At 39.2% G+C, this 23,683-nt stretch overlaps 1 protein-coding gene across 3 annotated transcripts in view; it reads left to right on the forward strand.

The window, feature by feature from the left end:
• Positions 1–23,683, forward strand: part of SIK2 (salt inducible kinase 2) — a 140,333-nt gene that overhangs the window by 99,059 nt on the left and 17,591 nt on the right. For all 3 annotated transcript variants that reach the window (XM_060105406.1, XM_060105408.1, XM_060105407.1), the window contains exons 5-8: positions 7,659–7,783; positions 8,217–8,340; positions 10,675–10,895; positions 12,494–12,646. In XM_060105406.1, the coding sequence (XP_059961389.1) occupies positions 7,659–7,783; positions 8,217–8,340; positions 10,675–10,895; positions 12,494–12,646 (623 nt within the window). The remainder of the gene's footprint in view (positions 1–7,658; positions 7,784–8,216; positions 8,341–10,674; positions 10,896–12,493; positions 12,647–23,683) is intronic.

Below are 23,683 nucleotides of genomic sequence, written 5' to 3' on the forward strand. Positions count from 1 at the left end.
TCTATCTTTTTCACAACCTCCGTTTCATTCTTTATTTCCTGGCTACTGGAAGAGTGGTCTGGGGACCAGCATGAGCATCACTTTGGATGTCTGTTAGAAATGCAGACTCTCAAGCCCACCCCTAGGCCTACTGAATCAGAATCTGCATTTTAGCGGGTTCCCCAGGTGATCTGTATGCATGCTAATGATTGATCTATTTCACTCCGACAGTGTTCACTAATGTGCTTTGTTCCCATCAGACAGTAATCAGCTTATTTACTCTGTGTAAGGCCCTGTTATTCCTAAAATGTTAGCCCTTTGCTAATGACGTTTGGGCACTGATAATTTATGTAATTGAGTGACGACAGTAATAATAATTGGTTTTTGTTATCAGGAAGATTCAGGTCAGTCACTTTCAAAATATAAAGCAGAAAACAATAATAGCAGTTCTAATACTGTTTTCAAATATATCCATGGTCTGTTACTAGTTAGATAAGAGGTAATTAGAAGACTCAGCTTTTAAGGCCAAGTTGATTTCCATGAGTCAGTCAACACTAATTAATCTGTTCTGTGGTTAGAGACTCTACCCCAAACACTCTCTTCTATCAACATTTTAGGCCACACAGAAACCAGGTGAGAAAATATGGATTTATCAGGAAATCTCAAAACTAACGTTAAAGTAAAACCTTGGAGTACATGCCTTAGTGTTGTAGGGATAGGAACATAAATCATCTTCACATGAAAAGGACAAGATGTGTCTATTTTAACACATTCTTAAAATCAATATAGATTTCTAAAATGAATGTAGGTGTATATTTGACATTTACTTTGCAAACATCTTTATTATTCCCATTCATTTATTAAGGATGCTTTTAACATAGCATTCAATATTGTAGGGATGAGAAAGCCCTCACTTGTCAACTTCTGCTAGCAGAGGGCTAAATTAGAAAATCTCTCATCTCTATATAATGTAAAGGATTTTTCCTGGGCTTATAACAGCCTTATCTCCAATTTTAAGTTGGATTAAACTTCTCTGACTATGAGGCCTTACAACAAAAAAAATAAAAACAACTTCTCTGACTAGTGACGTTCTTAGAACATCTGTGGTATAGTAAAAAAAAAAAAAAAAAAAAAAAAAAAAAAAAAAAAACACCTGGCTTGGAGTTCAAAGGCCCTGTATCTGAATACTGGCTAAGCTACTTGCAGATGTAGATATTTGGGCAATTCAGTTAACTACTTTCAGCTTCAGTTTCCCCCTTTGTAAGGTAAGGACATTCATACCTCACAGGGCTGTCATCATGATTAAATGAGATAATATATACAAAAATACCAAGTGTGTAATGCCTAGTCCAAAGTAGGCAAGACATAAATGGTTTTTGGATTTGATTATAACTCATACACCATGTTGAAGGACTAGTTGTCATTTTGTTTCAAAAACTTCTTATGATTTCATATCTTAAAATTGTGAAGCTAAGAGATTCTTTGAGAAAGATTTGTCTTTTCCCTACTGTGCTCAAGAAATGTTGAAAATCTTGATTGATCTGACAAATTCAAGGTATATTATGAGTGAGAGTTCAAGCAATTACTCCCACCAATTACTCCCATACAAATGACAAATTACCGCAGAGGAAAAAAACTTCTTTATACCTTCAAAATTTTGTCAGAGTTGTTTAGTCAATCATGTATGAACAAAACTAGTATCAAAATAATGCTAGTCTGAACCCTGAATTGGAGTGAGAAGTATCAGTATGAATTCATGGGTTATTGTTTTTTCTTAATACATATACATATAGACAGGCACAAAAACAAATAGTGTGTGTGTGTGTGTGTGTGTGTGTGTGTGTGTATACACTGATAAGCATTCATACGTATATTTCCTCTGTTTGATGACAGGGCCTAGACTCAGTGACAGCCTGGTTGCAGTGAGTACATCTAGGTCTTAGTCTTGGTTTCTAAATACCATTCCTCTGTAAAAGGAATCAGGGCTCCTTGGAAAAGTGGTTGATTCCTGGGATGGGGCAGGAAAGTACAAGATGAGCCTGGAACATCCTCTGGTACCAAGAGATAAGGAAATACTTAAAATAAAATGAAATTTTAAAAGGATGGGGACATGTTGAAAGGATACAGGAGCCAACCTGAATTAGCTCCTAGTGGCCAAAGCTGGAAGTATTTAAGCATCAAAATAAATAACAATAGTATTGAATTATAACCCAAAGAATAAAATAAATACTTATGATGAATATAATATGACAGTATTGTAAAAAATAAATAGTTTAATGAATAAATAAATAAGAGGGGAAGAAGGGTCAACTCTTGAAGAGTTGTTAATTAATAACTGTAGAAGGCATGAGGGAAATGAAAGCTCACCGTTAGAACACCACAGTAATCGTTGCTGCAATCAAGATCTGCCAACGAATGCTAAATTAACGGGTAAAAGTTTAAGGAGAAACAGGGTATATATAGACTCAATATATCTTTAAAATATTTATTAATCTCAAGGGGAAAAATAGTAACTTTATAATGGGGTAACCCAGAAGACACCACCTTCATCCATAGATCAAGGTTAACTCCACCAATAATTAAGCCATAATACCTGCACCCCATCATATGATGCCCTGAGAAGAGCACTTCACCTCTGTGATGTTCTTCCCAAAAAGCAATCATTTTAATCTAATCATGAGAAAATATCCAGCAAGCCCAAACTGAGAGACAGTCTACAAAATACCTGACCAGCACTGGTCATGGTCAAGAAAGACAAGGAAAGACTGAGAAACTATTAGAAATTAGAGAAGACTAAGGAGTCATGACAACTAAGTGCATTGTGGAACCCTGCACTGAGAGAGGACATTAGAGAGAACACTGGCGAAATCTTAATGAAGTCCATGGTTTAATTAATAGTACTGAATCAGTGTTAATTTTTTTTTAATTAATTAAAAAATTTTTTTTGACTGTGTTGCGTCTTCGTTGCTGCGCGCGGGCTTTCTCTAGTTGCGGCGAGCTGGGGCTACTCTTCGTTGCGGCGCACGGGCTTCTCATTGCGGTGGCTTATCTTGTTGCAGAGCAAGGGCTCTAGGTGCGTGCGGGCTTCAGTAGTTGTGGGGCCCAGGCTCAGTAGCTTGGCTTATGGGCTCTAGAGCACGGGCTCAGTAGTTGTGGCACACGGGCTTAGTTGCTGCGAGGCATGTGGGATCTTCCCGGACCAGGGCTCGAACCCGTGTCCCCTGCATTGGCAGGCAGATTCTTAACCACTGCGCCACCAAGGAAGCCCAGTGTTACTTTCTTAGTTTTGATAATTTTACTAATAGAGTTATGTAAAATGTTAGCACTAGGGGAGGAAGTTGGATGAAGGGCATAGGGAATTCTCCTCACTTTATTGTTGCAACCCTTCTGTAAAACTATTGGAAATTAAAAGTTAAAAATATCAAAGTGAATCCAACATAACATGGCATACATTCTATGACAGAGAAACAGGAAGCAAAAAAGTGTCTGAGGGACATAGCAGCCATCATTAGAGGTATTAACTTGTAGATCAGAACATTTGAAAAGACATTAAACTAGACATTAAACTTTCGTTTCCAGCAAAGCCAGGCTGGGTCTGGGTCTAGCATAGAGAGGAATGCCCATGTGACTGTTTTCATAATGCTTTTCAAAAGTCAGGTGATAATGTGGGGTCTTTGATTATTCTCTGTTGTTATGAGACTATCTTCTGTGTTTGCACCGTGGTTGACCCATGTATGCACTCAGATGTTTAATGAAGGAAGCAACGAATTTGGTTGGTGTGATGAAACATTAAATAACCATTCCACATGAATAAACAGTGATAAGAAAGAAATCCTGGGACTTCCCTGGTAGTCCAGTGGCTAAGACTCCACACTCCCAATGCAGGGGGCCCGCGTTTGATCCCTGGTCAGGGAACTAGATCCCACATGCTGCAACTAAGAGTTTGCATGCCACAACTAAAGATCCCGCATGTGGCAACTAAGACCTAGAGCAGCCAAATAAATAATAAATAAATTTTTAAAAAAACATTAAAGAAAAAAATCCTGCATAGCTCTGCCGTTTTCATATTCCATCCCTCTTGCTCACCCCTCATTTCACTATATGCTTTTAGGCAGAAAGCTGCAGACTGTGAATGAAGCAAATTGTCCAGATTCCTGTGAAGAAATAAAAAGGCTTTTATTTTTAAGTGTTTTCCCATTGCCACTTCTTAAACCTGACAATTATTAACCTGCTTAAAAATAGCTACATATCACTGTACCAGAGAAAGACATAAAGGTGGTTAACAGCGAGAGCTCTCTAGTCAGACTTGGTAAGTCTGCAACTTAGTGTAACCTCTAGCAAGGTACGTAACTTTCTACCCTCACTGTCTCCTAAAATAAGGATACCTCATGGTGTTACTAAGAAGAAATTATCTTAGGAGAGCTTAGGTCAGCTTCTGACAGTTTTTTTTTTTTTTTTGCGGTTCGCCTGCCTCTCACTGCTGTGGCCTCTCCCGTTGCGGAGCACAGGCTCCGGACGCGCAGGCTCAACCGCCATGGCTCACGGGCCCAGCCGCTCCACGGCATGTGGGATCTTCCCGGACCAGGGCACGAACCCGTGTCCCCTGCATCGGCAGGCGGACTCTCAACCACTGCACCACCAGGGAAGCCCCTTCTGACACTTTTAAAAGAGACGATGACAACATATTCATTCAGCAAACCTTTATTGAACAGCTGCTGTGTGCTGACAGCGTACTAAGTTCTAGGGGTACAGACATATATCACCTCCCCCTTCTCTACTCTCAAGGAGTTTGGTCTGATAGAGAAGACAGATAAGTAAAACAAGAAGAAAAATTGCTATTCTTCTCTTCTGTTGAGTAGCTTACTCAGTGGCTACTGTTTATTGAGCACCTGCTTTGTTTCAATAGCATGCCTAAAGCATTATTATGTTATCTACTTATGACGTAAGTGTACTTATCCACATATACTCACTTATTGTGAGTATATGTTACTCATAATAACTTTGTGAAGTGTAGACATTGTCCCCATTTTGCAAATGAGGAAACCAAGGCTCTGAGAAATTAAGTAATTTGCCCGAGATCACACAGCTAAGAGGAAAACCCAAGATTTGCCTGACTCCAAAGCTTTCCTTAACCCATACATCAGATGATTACAAATAAAATATTTAAGTGCTTTGACAGGGTTACAGAAGACATCTACATTAATGCTATTATAATAATTTTAATGAACCTGATCTTCTTTCGGTGCTTCTTTTAATGTTCCTACAAACTCAAGTTCCTGTTTTCTTCAGTTACCTCCAGGAAATAGAAGTAACATCTGTTTAGTACCCTTTTTCTTCTAAGTTAACAGGATGCTTTCTTTGTCCCAGATGTGTACAGCCAAGGTTGAGACTAGGCTACTACAGGCACCATGGTGCTTTCCTAGTTTTTGCTCTCTTCCTGCCTATGAAGTGTCCAGTGAGAGAGCCTAGGGGAGTAAGGAGTCCAGGCCGCCTTCCTGACAGACCTCTGTCCCAGTCACTCTTTGAGTTCATTCTACAAGAGTGGGGGGAGGTTCAGAATGAAGGAGTTCTGGAATGGCTCTGTGAGACGTTAAAACGTTCCAGTGCTATTTAGAGAGTATTCTCAACTTACATGTGCTAAAACTCATCCTGTGATTACGGTTTAAAGTACAGCAATTATTGGACCTATTTCATGATCTCCAGACACACTTCCCAGAGCTTCTTGGGCTTTTCTGTGTGGGTGAAAGTAACATTTTCCTCTTTAAATGTTATTTGAACATCTAGTCCTTGGATCGTTTGACAGTATAGTCTTTCTAGAAAATTAGAAACACCTATCAATATGGACACATGGGTTGTGGTGTGATGTGAGTGGTTAGTCCTGCAGGTGGAATTGAGAAGATAAGACCTCCCTGACCGTCGTTTTGGAAAGCCGAGCATAGGACTGGACTGCAGTTACGTTGTGGAGGGAGGTGTTCTCGGCGCCTCGTACTCCTGGATGCCAAGGACAGGCCACAGCTGGGTTCTGCCAGATGCACCATCTCTTTCCCCACATGCACCATCTTTTCTCTTGTGAACCCTTAAGCTTCTCCACACTGTCTTTACCCTTCCTGTGTATTTTCTCAGGACCCTTTTCTCTGAAAGGCAAGTAATTGGTAACGATGGCTGTGCACATCTACTGTGCTCCAGGCATTTTACATTCTTAAGTCTCACTTAATCCTCACAGCATCCTATCTGGGTAGGTGGATTATCCCCATACTTATAGATACAGAAAATAAGATTCAGGAAAATTAAATAATTTACGTAGGGGCCTTGAGGCTAGAAAGTGGCAAAACTGGAAATCAACTGTAGGTCTCCATAACTTCATAGATCGAACTCTGCTGTGAGGCTGTGGTGTTGGGGATCATGACTGTTTCTGTTACTACTGCTTGTGTCAGGGAGCTAAGAGAATGCCTCCCCTAAGGTACGGAAGTGCACCATAGTCTCAGGGTGTGAGTGGAGTGTGAGTTTCTGTTAACTCACTGGATCCCCATAACAGCCTGCTGACTACGATGTTTCAGTGTTACAGCTGGGGAGACTGAGGCTCACAAAGACTGAACGCATGTCACACAGCCAGTCAGTCTGGCACCGGAGACTTGTTCCAGTCCCCTTGGGGCACCACCGAAAGCTCACTCTCCATGCAGTGCATACACCAGCCAGAGTAGAGCCAGTTCCCATCACTGAGGTGTATCCCTCAGCCAGGAGTCTGTTGCAGCATGAGACATTTTGGCTCTAACTTACAAAACAACAGGAATTTGTTCCTTCACTAAGACCATGTGACTACGTGAAGGCTTAGCAAAAGAACACAAGCTTGCATTTATACCAAATCTCACTGCATTTGTCTTCCGCTGTAACTTTCATGCGTGTTGAAGGCATCTGAGTACAGTGTTTCCAGAGGTCATGCTGTTTATCAAAGCTGCAGATTCAGTGTGACTAATATCATACAGGGAAGGCCATTAACTATTTTGAAGTATAATGCCACCGCATTCCATAAATGAGTAAACAGGTGATATTGGTGATAGGTGGCCTGTGGCTGGGCCACATGGCCATTGCATGTTAATGAGCTATTCAGATGAGTATCTGCCTAATTCAGGATGTGCAGGCCAACACTTAGAGAGTTGTTACTTAGGAAACACTGTCCTCAGTTGCCTTAAAAGGTTATTTATCTTGCTAGCCTGGGGCTGTGAAAGCAGCCAGTCCCTTGGTTGTGTTTAGGTAAATATCTTAGGGTTTTACTCATTTGTTTCTTTTTTTATAAACCATATAAGCTCAAGAGCTCTTAATCATGGAGTAATTGAAATTCTAAGATTATCAAATTCAAGTTGATTGTCCATATCAGTGGATTTTTCTTTCAGCCTTAAAAATACAACAGATAAAGTCTTTTTCCAGCCTCTCCCGCTCATTCTCTTTGAGAAGAAAACTTCATTCATTAACACATTCATTCAACAAATATTTACTGAATACTTAATATTTGCTATTCATTGTGCTAAGTGCTAAGGAAACATCATAAGATACATGCCATCGCATTCTCACAGAGTGAATAGTAGTGATATTGTTAATATAGCATATTATAAAATTATTATGAGAAATTCAGTACAGTTTGAGAGCACAGATGAAAGTAACATTTATTTCCATCCCAATAGATTTCGGTTTTGGAAATTTCTTTAAAAGTGGTGAACTGCTGGCAACATGGTGTGGCAGCCCCCCTTATGCAGCCCCAGAAGTCTTTGAAGGGCAGCAGTATGAAGGACCACAGCTGGATATTTGGGTATTTCTTTCCTTTGCTGTGTTAAATGCATCTATAATGACAATACTTGGTACTCTGGCCCATCTCGGAATCTCTCGGCACCTAACACATAGTCAGTAGTTCATACTTTCCCTGTCCACTGGACTATAATTAGAGCATCTTGAATTAGATTCTAGGAAAGAATTTCTAGGGAAAGATGTTATCATCCTAATACCAGCAATGATTTAAAGTTTAGTAATCAAAATGATTTAATTTAATTCTTTTGGTATTTATCATAGGATGCTTTATTGCACTGGTCAGCATTTCAGATTTTTTTTTTTAATGCTGAGAAAATAGTAAACTCAAACAGGAATTTTTCAGTCCATATGATTTTAAGAGCCCTGAGGCTATTTAGGAAAACAAAGAGTGTTTGAAGTTCTCAGTAGAAAAGAGACTGCATTGTTTTCTTCCCTAGAGCATGGGAGTTGTTCTCTACGTCCTTGTCTGTGGAGCTCTACCTTTTGATGGACCGACTCTTCCAATTTTGAGGCAGAGAGTGTTAGAAGGAAGATTCCGGATTCCGTATTTCATGTCAGAAGGTAACAACCTGTTTATCTTAAAATTATGCTTTACAGAATTTGTTCTGCAAATGAGTGCCTAAACAAAGGCTTCTCTTTTTCTAAGTTTGGGTGCCAAATAAAGTAACTGAGTCACTTTAAAAGCCGTAGAAATAAGCAACCCCTTCCACGTAGGTGAGAGAAATTCTAACGTTCCTACTCATAACTGGAAACAGAAAGTTTCCCAGATTAAGAACAGCAAGTGTTCCCATTTGCCCTTCTCTATAAATGTCCCAGGTTTATTTATATTTTTTATATATATTTATTGGAGTATAAATGCTTTACAATGTTGTGTTAGTTTCTGCTGTATGACAAAGTGACTCAGTTATACATATACATATGTTCCCATATCTCTTCCCTCTTGCGTCTCCCTCCCTCCCACCCTCCCTGTCCCACCCCTCTAGGTCGTCACAAAGCACCCAGCTGATCTCCCTGTGCCATGCGGCTGCTTCCCACTAGCCATCCATTTGACATTTGGTAGTGTCGATGTGTCAGTGCTACTCTCTCACTTCGTCCCAGCTTCCCCTTCCCCCTGGTGTCCTCAGTTCCATTCTCCAGTAGGTCTGCATCTTTATTCCTGCCCTGCCACTAGGTTCATCAGTACCTTTTTTTTAGATTCCATATATGTGTATTAGCATACGGTATTTGTTTTTCTCTTTCTGAGTTATTTCACTCTGTATGACAGACTCTAGGTCCATCCACCTCATTACAAATGACTCAATTTCGTGCCTTTTTATGGCTGAGTAATATTCCATTGTATATATGTACCACATCTTCTTTATCCATTCATCTGTCAACAGACATTTAGGTTGCTTCCATGTCCTGACTACTGTAAATAGTGCTGCAGTGAATATTGTGGTATATGTATCTTTCTGAATTACGGTTTTCTCAGGTTATATACCTAGTGGTGGAATTGCTGGGTGATATGGTAGTTCTATTTGTAGTTTTTTAAGGAACCTCCATACTGTTCTCCATAGTGGCTGTATCAATTTACATTCCCACCAGTGGTGCAGGAGGGTTCCCTTTTCTCCACACCCTCTCTAGCATTTATTGTTTGTAGATTTTTTGATGATGGCCATTCTGACCGGTGTGAGGTGATACCTCATCTTTTCCAACCACAACGCTAGGAGACTAGACATCAATTACAGGAAAAAAACTAAAAAATACAAACACATGGAGGCTAAACAATATGCTACTAAACAACCAGGTTTATTTTAGACTTAGAGAAGCATTTTGTAGATACAGATTCACAACCATTTCACTCTAAGTATGAAATGGATTTTCCCACATCTATTGGTGGAAAGTTACAAAATTAAATTTTTTAATTAAATTTAAAACCAACTAGCAAAACTGTTGAATTAAGATGAAGTGCCATAATCCCTTCCAGTCTTGTATTGGGTTGCTGCATGGGCAGCAGTTAAATTTACTCAGTTTAGATTTTGGATTTTATCCTTAACTTGCTTGTTCCTGGTAACAGAAGTAATGTTCTAGTAGTTAAGAGGATAGATTTTGGAGCCAGCCACCTGGTTTTCATCCTGAGTGCACCACTTACTGGTAGTCTGGCCTTGGCAAGTTTTATCTCTGTGCTTCAGTTTCCTCAGTCTATAAAATGGAAATAACAATAGTTTCTAACAGGGATATTGTGGGGATTAATTAAATTAAGCTCTGTAAAGCTCTTAGCATGGTGCCTAGAACATAGCAAGTGATAAAAAGCTAGTTTATGTGGGGGTAGTAAAGAATATGATGTCAGCTCAGAGAATAAGCTAGTGCCCAGGGTTGCAGCAGTGCAGTTTATTTAGTGTCATCAGAAGTGACTAGTGTTTCATGTACATTTTTCTCAGTTGCACTGATACGGAGAATAGCAACAGTCCCTTGGAGAGCTCCGGCCTCACTTAATAGCCTTAGTGTATCAGCCTCAGAAGTGACTGTAAGGAACCGTTTATTATTTGCTTTTTCTAGGAAGAAGGCTTGTTTTTTTCTTTAGTGGAAATCTAAGTCTACGTCTAGATATTGTAAGTTGAGAAATTCAGTAAAAAGGTTCATTAAGTACAGAATTGGATAGACCTACACCCTCCTGTTTTTTCTTAAGTATTCATTCACAGTGATGGTTAATTTTATGTGCCAGCATTCATCATGTGAACTTGACAAATACAAGTAGCCTTCAGGTATTCATTTATTCATTTGACCTTCTGCTTTCCCGTGGGTACTGTGGAGGATACAAAGATTAACACCATTGTACAAAGTCACATGAGTCAAGTCAATACCCCAAAGTGCAAGGTGATTTACGTGACTTTTGTAACATTGTGTTTTCTGTAGATTGTGAGCACCTTATTCGAAGGATGTTGGTCCTAGACCCGTCCAAACGTCTAACCATAGCTCAAATCAAGGAGCATAAGTGGATGCTCGTAGAAGTTCCTGTACAGAGACCTGTTCTCTATCCACAAGGGCAAGAAAATGAGCCATCCATTGGGGAGTTTAATGAACAGGTTCTGCGATTGATGCACGGCCTTGGAATAGATCAACAGAAAACCATTGAGGTAAAGTGGTCAGAGATTCGACTAGAGAAATTTTAGGACTCTGTTGTACTTAGTAACTTGAAATTTCATGCTCATACCTGTCATCCTGGTCTTTTAGCCATCCCAGTACCTAAGCCTACTGTTCAGTGTTCCCTGAAGATTTCATCACACTGTATTTATGTTTGCTTTTAATCAATATAAAAATTCCTCCCTTTGCCCCAGCTGCCAAAAAAAATCAAAAGGAAGTGTTTATATGGGATTGAGAAAAGACAAAGCTGGAAGCTTAGCAAATACAAAGTAGAAAGTTTCTTCTAAGATGAAACATGAAGTTCTATACAGGTAATAAGCTAGTTTATATGAAACATAAATGTGCAGATATGGAACAAGGCTGAGGGCTGTGCAGGAAACAAGAAGGGTAGGCATCGGGTTTAGGTTGTGAACTGAAGAAACTCAGAAGGCAAAAACAGGTGGATTCCTGATTTGGAAGTTTTATGGGTCATAGAACTGAGAAGGTCATGAACCTGGGAAATTCCTTGGCAGCTTTGTTTCTGTCCTTTAACAGCTGGCATGTGCATAGGATATACATATTTCTAATAGCCCCGCAACAGGCAAAGAACAAACAGTGCTTTTCAGGATGAAGCATGACAAGAAAGACTATAAAACGCCCCCCTGTGAAGGTAAAGTGCTCCAAACTGTGCTGCCTCTTCCTTCATCGTAGCCATAAATGAAACCAGACTGCTTTCCTGCTTTGCTCATCACATGCTTAGAGAGGTTTTTTTGTACTTGCCCTTGAAGGCAGCTGTGAGTGCAGTTCCCCTGGCCTGTGATGTTTGCTGCCAGTGCTCGCATCTGAGCTGCACTGCACAGCACTCATGCAGCCTGTCATGTGGCATTAGACGCCAAAGGAGCCGTTGTTTTTCTGTTCTGTTAGTATCCTGGGAGAGCTGGCCAGCTAGGGATGTGAAAAATTGGGAAACAACTTTATTTTCAAGGTTTCAAGAGGGTTGGACTGCAAAAACAAGAGGAAAAAATTACCTAAGAATGGAGACCCAGCGTCTCTCAACCTAGCATCCAGATGTCATTCTCCAGCCCAAAATAATCACCAGAAATTTCCCCAAAGACTTTAATCATTGACCTCAGAGTTTGCAATGGTTTGGACTTGTGTCAAGGCTGTGGAATTAGAGCCTCTGGGCTCAGGTTACTAACCAGCCTTACAGCCTAGTTTCAGCTATGAGATGGGACCATATAACAGGATTGGGGAATGTCTGCATGAGACAATGATGGCACTTTCTCTGAATGCAGAAAAATAAATGGATCCTATTAACGTAAAGGAGCCGGTCAAGTCATTCAGAGGTATCATCCTTGAGACAATTAATGAAGTTATCTGTCTTCTAGTCTAACTTCTGGAATAGCTTTCATTTTGAGGCATACTTTGCTTGTTACTTTGCTTGTTTTTAAGAACACATGGTATCTTCCCTCCTTTTTAAATTTATTTTTCAAATTTTATTGAAGTATAGTTGATTTGCAATGTTGTGTTTTTCCCTCATTTTTTAGAAAGGTTTAAATCATTGAATTGGTTTTTATGGTTCTCTGCCTTTGGCACTTGCTTTCTCTTCCAGGCTTTGCAGAACAAGAGCTATAACCACTTTGCTGCCATCTATTACTTGTTGGTGGAGCGCCTAAAATCACATAGGAGCAGTTTTCCTGTGGAGCAGAGACTTGATGCCCGCCAGCGTCGGCCTAGCACCATCGCTGAACAAACAGTTGCCAAGGTAACACCCCATTAGCCAATAGTCTTATCTGTGCATGTGCCTGTTCACATGGTTGACACATTTTTCATCGTGTAGTACAAAGGGTTAGGATTTCATCCTCTACACCTTGTTTTTCTGTAAAGTTTTTTCTATCGTCGTTCACTAGATCCTCAAATGTTTTATCATCTTGCTATTTTTAAGGATTAAGTTTATTTCGAACAGTTTTTTTCTTTAAGAGGTTTCTCATTTTTTTATCATTCACTTATGTTAAGAATTATTGTAACTAGCCTGTACATTCAATTTCATTTAACAAATTTTTATTGCAGGTTTACTATGTAAGCTTCTTTTATTAGACACTACAGGGAAGAGGATGTATAAAAGAGTCGTTGCCCTCAGAGTCATTACATTATAGAAGCAAAATAAGACAACATCATGAATAACCATCATTCAAAATAGAGAAAGGGCAAAATTTAGAAGATGCTGTGAATATCATTTTGATAGAGAAAACCTTTTTTTAAAAAAGGGCAGAGGAGAGAGAGATGCATCTGATTGGGAAGGCTTTGTGGGAGAGGCGGCGTTCAAGGTAGAGCTTCACAGCTGTGTAGGACTTTGTTAGGGAGAGCCAGTGGTTAAAGGCATTATACATAGGCAGAAGCAGTGTGAGCAGAAGTACTCAAGTGGGCAAGCGTAGGACTTGTTCAAATTAATTCACTTGAATTAAAGAATAGGGAAATGAAAGAGTTGGAGTGCTAAGTTGAAGCCATGTTGTGAAGGGCTTTGAATGCCAAGGTAAAGAGTTTACTAATAATTCAGGAAGAAATGAGGAACTACTGAAGACTGTTAAGCAAAAGAGCGGTAAAATTATATCCATACTTCAAGCTTGCAATCTGGTAACATTGGGAAGGATAGATTGGCTACAGAAGAGAAGAAATTTGGAGAGAGCTGTTAGAAGATGATTATAGTAGTTGAGATGAGAAACACTGAAGACTTGAGCTAATACTGTTCCGGTGGAAGGAAACAGGAAGGGAGAAGTGTAAGGAACATTTCAGAGGTAGACTCTGGATGAACTTATCACTGATCTGGAGAGGCAGTTCAATGTGATGGTTTAAAGTAGGGACAAGCACATCCCAGATTCTGCCGTTTCCTGCTGTGGACCTTAAAAAAGTTACTTAAGGTCTTTCTCTGCCTCAGTTTCCCAAGCTTTAAAATGGGAATAATTATAGGATGTTAAAACGTTTAAGTTAGGTAATAATTGTTCAGCACTTAGAACAGTGCTATATAAGTGTTTGTTATATAAAGTAATAAATCAGTGTTGGGGAGGAAGGGATGACAAATTAGAGATGACTCCATTGTTGACCCGAAGGCTGAGGGAGTCGTGGTGGCAGAGACTCAGCTGCTTACAAGGAACAATGGATCTGAGTCCCTGGAGAGAGGCTAGGGCTTAGGAGAATTGGGAGATCACCTGCATAGAGGATGAGAAGAGGAGTGGTTCGTTCACATGATCTATTAGGATTTCCATCTACTTACATGAGTGAGTACTTACTTTATTTAAAGTGCAAGTAAGAATCATAGTAGGGGACTTTAACACCCCACTTTCACCAATGGACAGATCATCCAAAATGAAAATAAATAAGGAAACACAAGCTTTAAATGATACATTAAGCAAGAAGGACTTAATTGATATTTATAGGACATTCCATCCAAAGACAACAGAATACATTTTCTTCTCAAGTGCTTATGGAACATTCTCCAGGATAGATCATACCTTGGGTCACAAATCAAGCCTTGGTAAATTTAAGAAAATTGAAATCGTATCAAGTATCTTTTCCGACCACAATGCTATGAGACTAGATATCAATTACAGGAAAAAATCTGGAAAAAATGCAAATACATGGAGGGTAAACAATACACTACTTAATAACCAAGAGATCACTGAATAAATCAAAGAGGAAATCAAAAAATACCTAGAAACAAATGACAATGAAAACATGATGATGCAAAACCTATGGGATGCAGCAAAAGCAGTTCTAAGAGGGAAGTTTATAGCAATACAATCCTACCTCAAGAAACAAGAAATAGGGGCTTCCCTGGCAGCACAGTGATTGAGAGTCCACCTGCCAATGCGGAGGACATGGGTTCGTGCCCCTGTCTGGGAGGATCCCACATGCCGCAGAGTGGCTGGGCCCGTGAGCCATGGCCACTGAGCCTGTGCATCCAGAGCCTGTGCTCCGCAGCAGGAGAGGCCACAGCGGTGAGAGGCCCGCATACCGCAAAAAAAAAAAAAAAAAAGAAGAAGAAACAAGAAATATCTCAAATATAAAACCTACCCTTACACCTAAAGCAATTAGAGAAATAAGAACAAAAAAACCCCAAAGTTAGCAGAAGGAAAGAAATCATAAAGATCAGATCAGAAATAAATGAAAAAGATATGAAGGAAATGATAGCAAAGATCATTAAAACTAAAATCTGATTCTTTGAGAAGGTATACAAAATTGATAAACCATTACCTAGACTCATCAATAAAAAAACGGAGAGGACTCAAATCAATAGAATTAGAAATGAAAACGGAGAAGTAACAACTGACACTGCAGAAATACGAAGGATCATCAGAGATTACTGCAAGCAACTCTATGCCAATAAAATGGACAACCTGGAAGAAATGGACAAATTCTTAGAAATGCACAACCTCCCGAGACTGAACCAGGAATAAATAGAAAATATGAACAGACCAGTCACAAGCACTGAAATTGAAACTGTGATTAAAAATCTTCTAGCAAACAAAAGCCCAGGACCAGATGGCTTCACAGGTGAATTTTATTAAACATTTAGAGAAGAGCTAACACCTATCCTTCTCAAACTCTTCCAAAATATAGCAGAGGGAGGAACACTCCCAAACTCATTCTATGAGGCCACTATCACCCTGATACCAAAACCAGACAATGCGGTCACAAAGAAAGAAAACTACAGGCCAATAACAGTGATGAACATAGATGCAAAAATCCTCAACAAAAGACTAGCAAACAGAATCCAAGAGCACATTAAAAGGATCACACACCATGATCAAGTGGGGTTTATTCCAGGAATGCAAGGATTCTTCAATATATGCAAATCAATCAACATGATACACCATATTAACAAAATGAAGGGTAAAAACCATATGATCATCTCAATAGATGCAGAAAAAGATTTTGACAAAATTCAACACCCATTTATGATAAAAACGCTCCAGAAAGTAGGCATAGAGAGAACTTACCTCAACATAATAAAGGCCATATATGACAAACCCACAGCCAACATCGTTCTCAATGGTGAAAAACTGAAAGCATTTCCTCTAATATCAGGGACAAGACAAGGTTGCCCACTCTCACCACCATTCTTCAATGTAGTTTTGGAAGTTTTAGCCACAGGAATCAGAGAAGAGAAAGAAATAAAAGGAATCCAAATCGGAAAAGAAAAGTAAAACTGTCACTGTTTGCAGATGACATGAGAGAATCCTAAAGATGGTACCAGAAAACTGCTAGAGCTAATCAATGAATTTGGTAAAGTAGCAGGATACAAAATTAATGCACAGAAATCTCTTGCATTCCTATACACCAATGATGAAAAATCTGAAAGAGAAATTAAGGAAACACTCCCATTTACCATTGCAACAAATAGAATAAAATACCTAGGAATAAACCTACCTAAGGAGACAAAAGGCCTGTATGCAGAAAACTAGAAGACACTGATGAAAGAAATTAAAGATGATACAAACAAATGGAGAGATATACCATGTTCTTGGATTGGAAGAATCAACATTGTGGAAATGACTATACTACCCAAAGCAATCTACAGATTCAGTGCAATCCCTATCAAACTACCAATGGCATTCTTCACAGAATTAGAACAAAAAATTTCACAATTTGTATGGAAACACAAAAGACCCCGAATAGCCAAAGCAATCTTGAGAAAGAAAAATGGAGCTGGAGGAATCAGACTCTGGGACTTCAGACTATACTACAAAGCTACAGTAATCAAGACAGTATGGTACTGGCACAAAAACAGAAATATAGACCAATGGAACAGGATAGAAAGCCCAGAGATAAACCCATGCACATATGGTCACCTTATCTTTTTTTTTTTTTTTTTTTTTTTTTTTTTTCTCTTTTTGCGGTATGCGGGCCTCTCACTGTTGTGGCCTCTCCCGTTGCGGAGCACAGGCTCCGGATGCGCAGGCCCAGCGGCCATGGCTCACGGGCCCAGCCGCTCCGCGGCATGTGGGATCCTCCCAGACCGGGGCACGAACCCGTATCCCCTGCATCGGCAGGCGGACTCTTAACCACTGCGCCACCAGGGAGGCCCTGGTCACCTTATCTTTGATAAAGGAGGCAAGAATATACAGTGGAGAAAGGACAGCCTCTTCAATAAGTGGTGCTGGGAAAACTGGACAGCTACATGTAAAAGAATGAAATTAGAACACTCCCTAACACCATACACAAAAATAAACTCAAAATGGATTAGAGACCTAAATATAAGGCCAGACACTATCAAACTCTTAGAGGAAAACATAGGCAGAACACTATGACATAAATCACAGCAAGATCCTTTTTGACCCACCTCCTAGAGAAATGGAAATAAAGACAAAAATAAACACATGGGACCTAATGAAACTTCAAAGCTTTTGCACAGCAAATGAAACCATAAACAAGACTAAAAGACAACCCTGAGAATGGGAGAAAATATTTGCAAACAAAGCAACTGACAGAGGATTAATCTCCAAAATTTACAAGCAGCTCATGCAGCTCAATATCAGAAAAACAAACAACCCAAACCAAAAATGGGCAGAAGACCTAAGTAGACATTTCTCCAAGGAAGATATACAGGTCACCAACAAACATGTGAAAGGATGCTCAACATCACTAATCATTAGAGAAATGCAAATCAAAACTACAATGAGGTGTCACCTCACACCGGTCAGAATGGCCATCATCAAAAAATCTAGAAACAATAAATGCTGGAGAGGGTGTGGAGAAAAGAGAACCCTCTTGCACTGTTGGTGGGAATGTAAATTGATACAGCCACTATGGAGAACAGTATGGAGTTTCCTTAAAAAACTAAAAATAGAACTACCATATGACCCAGCAATTCCACTACTGGGCATATACCCTGAGAAAACCATAATTCAAAAAGAGTCATGTACCACAATGTTCATTGCAGCTCTATTTACAATAGCCAGGATATGGAAGCAACCTAAGTGTCCATCAACAGATGAATGGATAAAGAAGATGTGGCACATATATACAATGGAATATTACTCAGCCTTAAAAAAAACGAAATTGAGTTATTTGTAGTGAGGTGGATGGACCTAGAGTCTGTCATACAGAGTGAAGTAAGTTAGACAGAGAAAAACGAATATCGTGTGCTAACACATATATATAGAATCTAAAAGAAAAAAAATGGTTCTGAAGAACCTAGGGGCAGGACAGGAATACAGACACAGACGTAGAGAATGGACTTGAGCACATGGAGAGTGGGAAGGGTAAGCTGGGAGGAATTGAGAGAGTGGCACGGACATATATACACTACCAAATATAAAATCGATAGCTAGTGGGAAGCTGCCACATAGCACAGGGAGATAGCTCGGTGCTTTGTGTCCACCTAGAGGGGTGGGATAGGGAGGATGGGAGGGAGACGCAAGAGGGAAGAGATATGGGGATATATGTATATGTATAGCTGATTCACTTTGTTATAAAGCAGAAACTAACACACCATTGTAGAGCAATTATACTCCAATGAAAATGTTAAATAAATAAAGTTAGATAAATAAAAATAAAATAAAGTACAAGTAAGAGCAAAAGAGTTTTCACTTTGTATTTTTTGTTTGGCAATTTTACAAAATGTATAGAATTATAGTAGAATTTTGCATTGGCTTCTACAGAATATGTGAAAAAGAAACCCCAGGAAATTAAAATCATCTTGATTTTAATAGGTAAATGGTGTACCTTGTTATACATATTTTAATATCTAAAATAATGTGAGTATTGATACTGATGTGAGTAAAATAATATATCAATAAAGTTCCAGATATTTGGGTTGAAGTATCTCTGAGCACTTGGAATCCTTCAAAGTCGAGTGGTATGGCTTTCAGGATAGAGAGGAGGGAGATAAAATGAGAATTCCTAAGTTGGGGTAGTAATAGTGAGATGGAGAGTGCCCCTTCCCTCTGGAAAATGCTGCCAGGCAGAAGGATAGGAAGCAGGAAAGCCCCCATGCTGAGTAGCTTCCCTCCCGGGTCTCTTTATTCTTCTGAAACATTACACAAGTGAGGGTTACATAAACGATTGCTCCTGAGCACACGCATATGTTATTGTACATGATTTCCTTTCATATCTAAACTTGAAGCAAATTCCTTAGATCTCAAGTTGTATTTCATTTGGCTTGGGGCTTCTTATGTTTGATCATTTTTTTTATTACCAAGCACCCCGTGAGTTCTTCTCATTTTATTCATTGATCCAAGTTATCATAGAAAGCTATTTACTGTGACTTAAAATGTATCTAATTCAAATAGCAATCTTCAGAGCTCATTCAGAAACTTGTCTTGAGTGCCATCTGGATGCTAAGAAACAGGCACTGGGGTTGAAGAAGATCTCCCTTCCCTATGAGACTTCACATTCTAATGTTTAGTATTGAACTTGTTAAAAAATAGATTTCTCTGTTTTTATGACTATAAATATGCTTAAAGCTTTAGTAGAGCCTTCTCCCTTTGAATTCTTTGATGTTCTACTATCTTTTTAAAGAAGTGGCAAATCACTTGTTACTTGATAGAGTGATAAGGAACTGGGGAAATCACAATATCCTTTGCAGAGATCACATGACTTGTGCAATCAAGCAGACCTTGGGTTCCATACTGAGCTGAGTGACTTCAACAAGTCAGCATCTCTGAGCTCCAGGGTCCTTAACTATAAAATGGAAATAGCAATACCTACTTCATAAGTTTTCTACAAAGATAAAATTGATTAATTGATACCAGCAGTTCCGTTCAGATAGAGCACTTACGTGCCAGGCACAGTCCCAGCCATCATGGTTTCATAGGTACCCAGGAAACAGTCCCTGCCCTTAAGGAATTTATGGTATAGTGATGAACAACTCATGATTACTACTTAGAAAACATTGAGATTCCCATCTTAGATGGATTTAGAGTACTTATATTTGCCACATAATATATAGGAAATGTTACATCTGATTGACTGCAGGTGACTATTTTTTTAAAATATGCCTTTTTCTTGTGAATTCTGCTAGTTTTTAATAGTCCTTCACTCCAACTTCCCATCAACTGTAAGTAGACTAGAATGAAACACTCATCCCAGTTCTTCTTTAATTACTGATTAGAGGTTGCCCTCCACAACTGTAAGAAAAAGTCAACTAGGGCTGCTGTTAACAAAGCACCACAGACTGGGCGGCTTCAACAACAAAGTTTATGTTTTCGCAGTTTTAGAGGCTGGAAGTCCAAGATCAAGGGGCCATCAGGGTTCTGAGGACTCTCTTCCTGGCCTGTAGATGGCCACCTTCTCACTATGTCCTTGCACATCCTCTTCTCTGCCCATGCAGGAAGAGAGATCTCTGGTATGTCATCCTCTTCTTAGAGGGACACCAGTCCTTTTGCATTAGGTCCCCACCCTTATGACCTCATTTAACCTTAATTACCTCCTTAAAGGCCCTGTCTCCAGATAGAGTCACATTGGGTGTTAGGGCTTCAACATATAGATGGGGGCGGGGGCGGGGGGCACAATTCTGTCCATAATAAGCATTTTCCTATGGGACCAGTAAAGATTTTTCCCGTAGGAGAAAATGTTATTTTCATTTTAATGGTGTGGAAAGCATAAAATCAGAAGAAGAGATTCAAGACAATAAACATATGATCTAAAAAGTCATTACAGTTAGTGGACATGGTCATTGTTTATGGCCATTCTTTTTTTTTTAATTTTTTTTTATTGAAGTATAGTTGATTTACAATGTTGTGTTAATTTCTGCTGTACAGAAAAGTGACTCAGTTATACACATATATACACTCTTTTTTATATTCTTTTTCATTATGATTTATCCCAGGATACTGAATATAGTTCCCTTGCTCTTTATCCATTCTATACATAATAGTTTGCATCTACTATCCCAGACTCCCAGTCCATCCCTCCCCTACCTCCCCTCCACTTTGGTAACCACAAGTCTGTGCTCTATGCCTGTGAGTCCCTTTCTGTTTTGTAGATAGGTTCATTTGTGCCATATTTTAGATTCTACATATAAGTGATATCATATGGTATTTGTCTTTCTCTTTCTGACTTTCTTCATTTGGTGTGATAATCTCTAGTTGCATCCATGTTGCTGCAAATGGCATTATTTCATTCTTTTTTATGGCTGAGTAGTATTCCATTGTATATATGTACCACATCTTCTTTATCCATTCCTCTGTCGATTTACATTTAGGTTGTTTCCGTGTCTTGGCGATTGTAAATAGTGCTGCTATGAACATAGGGGTGCATGTATCTTTTTGAATTATAGTTTTGTCTGGATATATACCCAGAAGTGGGATTGTTGGATCATATGGTAATTCTATTTTTAGCTTTCTGAGGAACCTCCATACTGTTTTCCATGGTGGCTGCACCAACTTACATTCCGACCAGTGTAAGAGGGTTCCCTTTCCTCCACATGCTCTCCAGAATTTGTTATTTGTAGACTTTTTAATGATGGCCATTCTGACCGGTGTGTGGTGATATCTCAGTGTAGTTTTGATTTGTATTTCTCTAATAATTAGCGATGTTGAACATCTTTCCATGTGCCTATTGTGTTTATGGCCACTCTTGGAGAAACTGGTAATATCTGCTTGCTTGGGATATTAATCAACCATCTATTTATTATAATAACATATTCTTTAATCAGATCTTTAGTGCTGGGCATGCTATTTGAATATTTATAATCTAACTTGTGCCAAAAAGACTTCTTTAATCCCGTCAGTGATTGCAAGAATCCTAAAAAGAAGACCCCTGAATCTATCATTGTATTTCCTATGAAGCGGCTGTCACAATAAAATGTGTTATTTCTCTGTCCTTACGAAGTTCACAGTAAGTTGTTGTAGTCCAGGTTGGATGTGAAAGGAAAATGTGTTATGCTTGGTCTGGCCCAGCACAATCCTGCCATTTAAAAAGTCACAGCTAACAAGAGGCAGGGAGTGAGAAGAGCATATCATAGTTATCATGTTGGTATCTCATTTCCAGGGCAGTGTCTACAGGTAGTGCTTTGCCCTGATAAGGAGCAGTCTAATAAATTTGGGAAACAGAAATCAAAGTTCAGCTTTATCCTTTGATTGAAAAGCCAATGATAAGGGTAAGAAGAATGTATCAAATATGCTTTATGCGGAAGTTTAAATTTTACATTGTGGCTAAAAAAATTAATTTAAATGACTAATGCTTGAAAGGAAAAAAAAATGTTTCATCTCAAAAGTGGCTGAGGATATAGGCCTGAGAAATGATGTTATAAGAAAAGCTATTTCTTTGTCATGCTTAGAATAATATACAGTGTATTTTCTGTCTCTTTTTACCATCCATATAATACCGGCACTTTGCTATTGCTATTTTGTTCTTTATCTCCTGCAGTATATCTAATGATGTTAGTGTTGGAATATAAAGTATATTCTAAATATAGTCTTAGTCAAGTATAAAGTGTATTTATAACATATTCCCCCATTATTGAAAACCATCAACCTGAAATTTTAACTGGGAACCATTAGCTAGTATCTGAGAACAAAACTGTGTATTCATTTTACTAATTCCTGTATTAAATTATTGTCGGGCTTCCCTGGTGGCGCAGTGGTTGAGAGTCCGCCTGCCGATTCAGGGGACACGGGTTCGTGCCCCGCTCCGGGTACATCCCACATGCCGCAGAGCGGCTGGGCCCGTGAGCCATGGCCGCTGAGCCTGCGCATCCGGAGCCTGTGCTCCGCAACGGGAGAGGCCACAACAGGGAGAGGCCTGCATACCGCAAAAAAAAAAAAAATATATATATATATATATATAGTCATCATTTTAAGACTTTAGAAAGAAGGAGAAAGGAGGAATTAACGTTACTGAGTGAAGGACTTTACATGTTGCCTTTTAGAGTCCTAACTTCACTGTGAAGTAGATATTATGATGTTTTTTAGAGGCAAAGAAAATAAGATGCAAAGAGTTTAGGTAACTGATTAGGTTCACACAATTAGTAAGTGATGGAGCCAGGAATCAAAACCAGGTCTTGGGAAGGGAAAAGCTAGAATCATACCATTTTGTTCCTTTTCACTTGTTTGAATTTAAAGCTCACCATCCTATATCCCTTAAAGTGACAATGGCAGAAAAAATACCGGCCATTCCTCTGCCTTTTAGAAACTGGTATGATGATTGTTCTCTCGGATGTTTTGCAATGTCTGTTATGTTCAAAAGGCATCTAATAAATTATTCTGCTAGTTTTGAAGAAATGGGGAGGAAAGGATTATCCAACGGTTTCATCTTCAAAATCAATTCTTGCCAATTGTCATAAAGGAAAATTCTCTTTTAAATGAGGAAGACTTTGTAATACTTGTTTACTTAGAATTTTTAACAGAGGAGACATGGAGAATGGACTTTCTAGAGTAGGTTGACTTCAGGAACATAACTTGCTCAGCAATAAGCATCTCTGTTTCCACCGGGCAAGCAGGCTGTGTGTGTTCCGTCTGTGCGTCTCTTTCAAAGAAGGACATTCCTGTCCCCTCCGAGTAGCTGCTGCTTCTCTCTTCTTCCTCTTCACTCACACCCTTCCCAAGAAATATATACCATCTCACCCCGTACCCCACCAAAAAAAAAAAAAAAAGAGAGATGCAGGTAGATAGCCCTTACTGCAGTGTGCTTTGTATTACACTTAGTTGTGTGTGTATCTTATCTCTGGTTCAGTTTTGATCTCCTACTCCTAGAGACTGGGACTTCTCTATTCTTCTTTGTATCTTTCCAAGGTAATATATTTAAGGATATAGACAATATATGTTCATTAAATTGAAAAAGAGCATCTTAGATTCCTTAC

The sequence above is a fragment of the Mesoplodon densirostris genome, chromosome 7 (genome assembly GCF_025265405.1).
Source record: "Mesoplodon densirostris isolate mMesDen1 chromosome 7, mMesDen1 primary haplotype, whole genome shotgun sequence".
NCBI classification, from domain to species: Eukaryota; Metazoa; Chordata; class Mammalia; order Artiodactyla; family Ziphiidae; genus Mesoplodon; species Mesoplodon densirostris.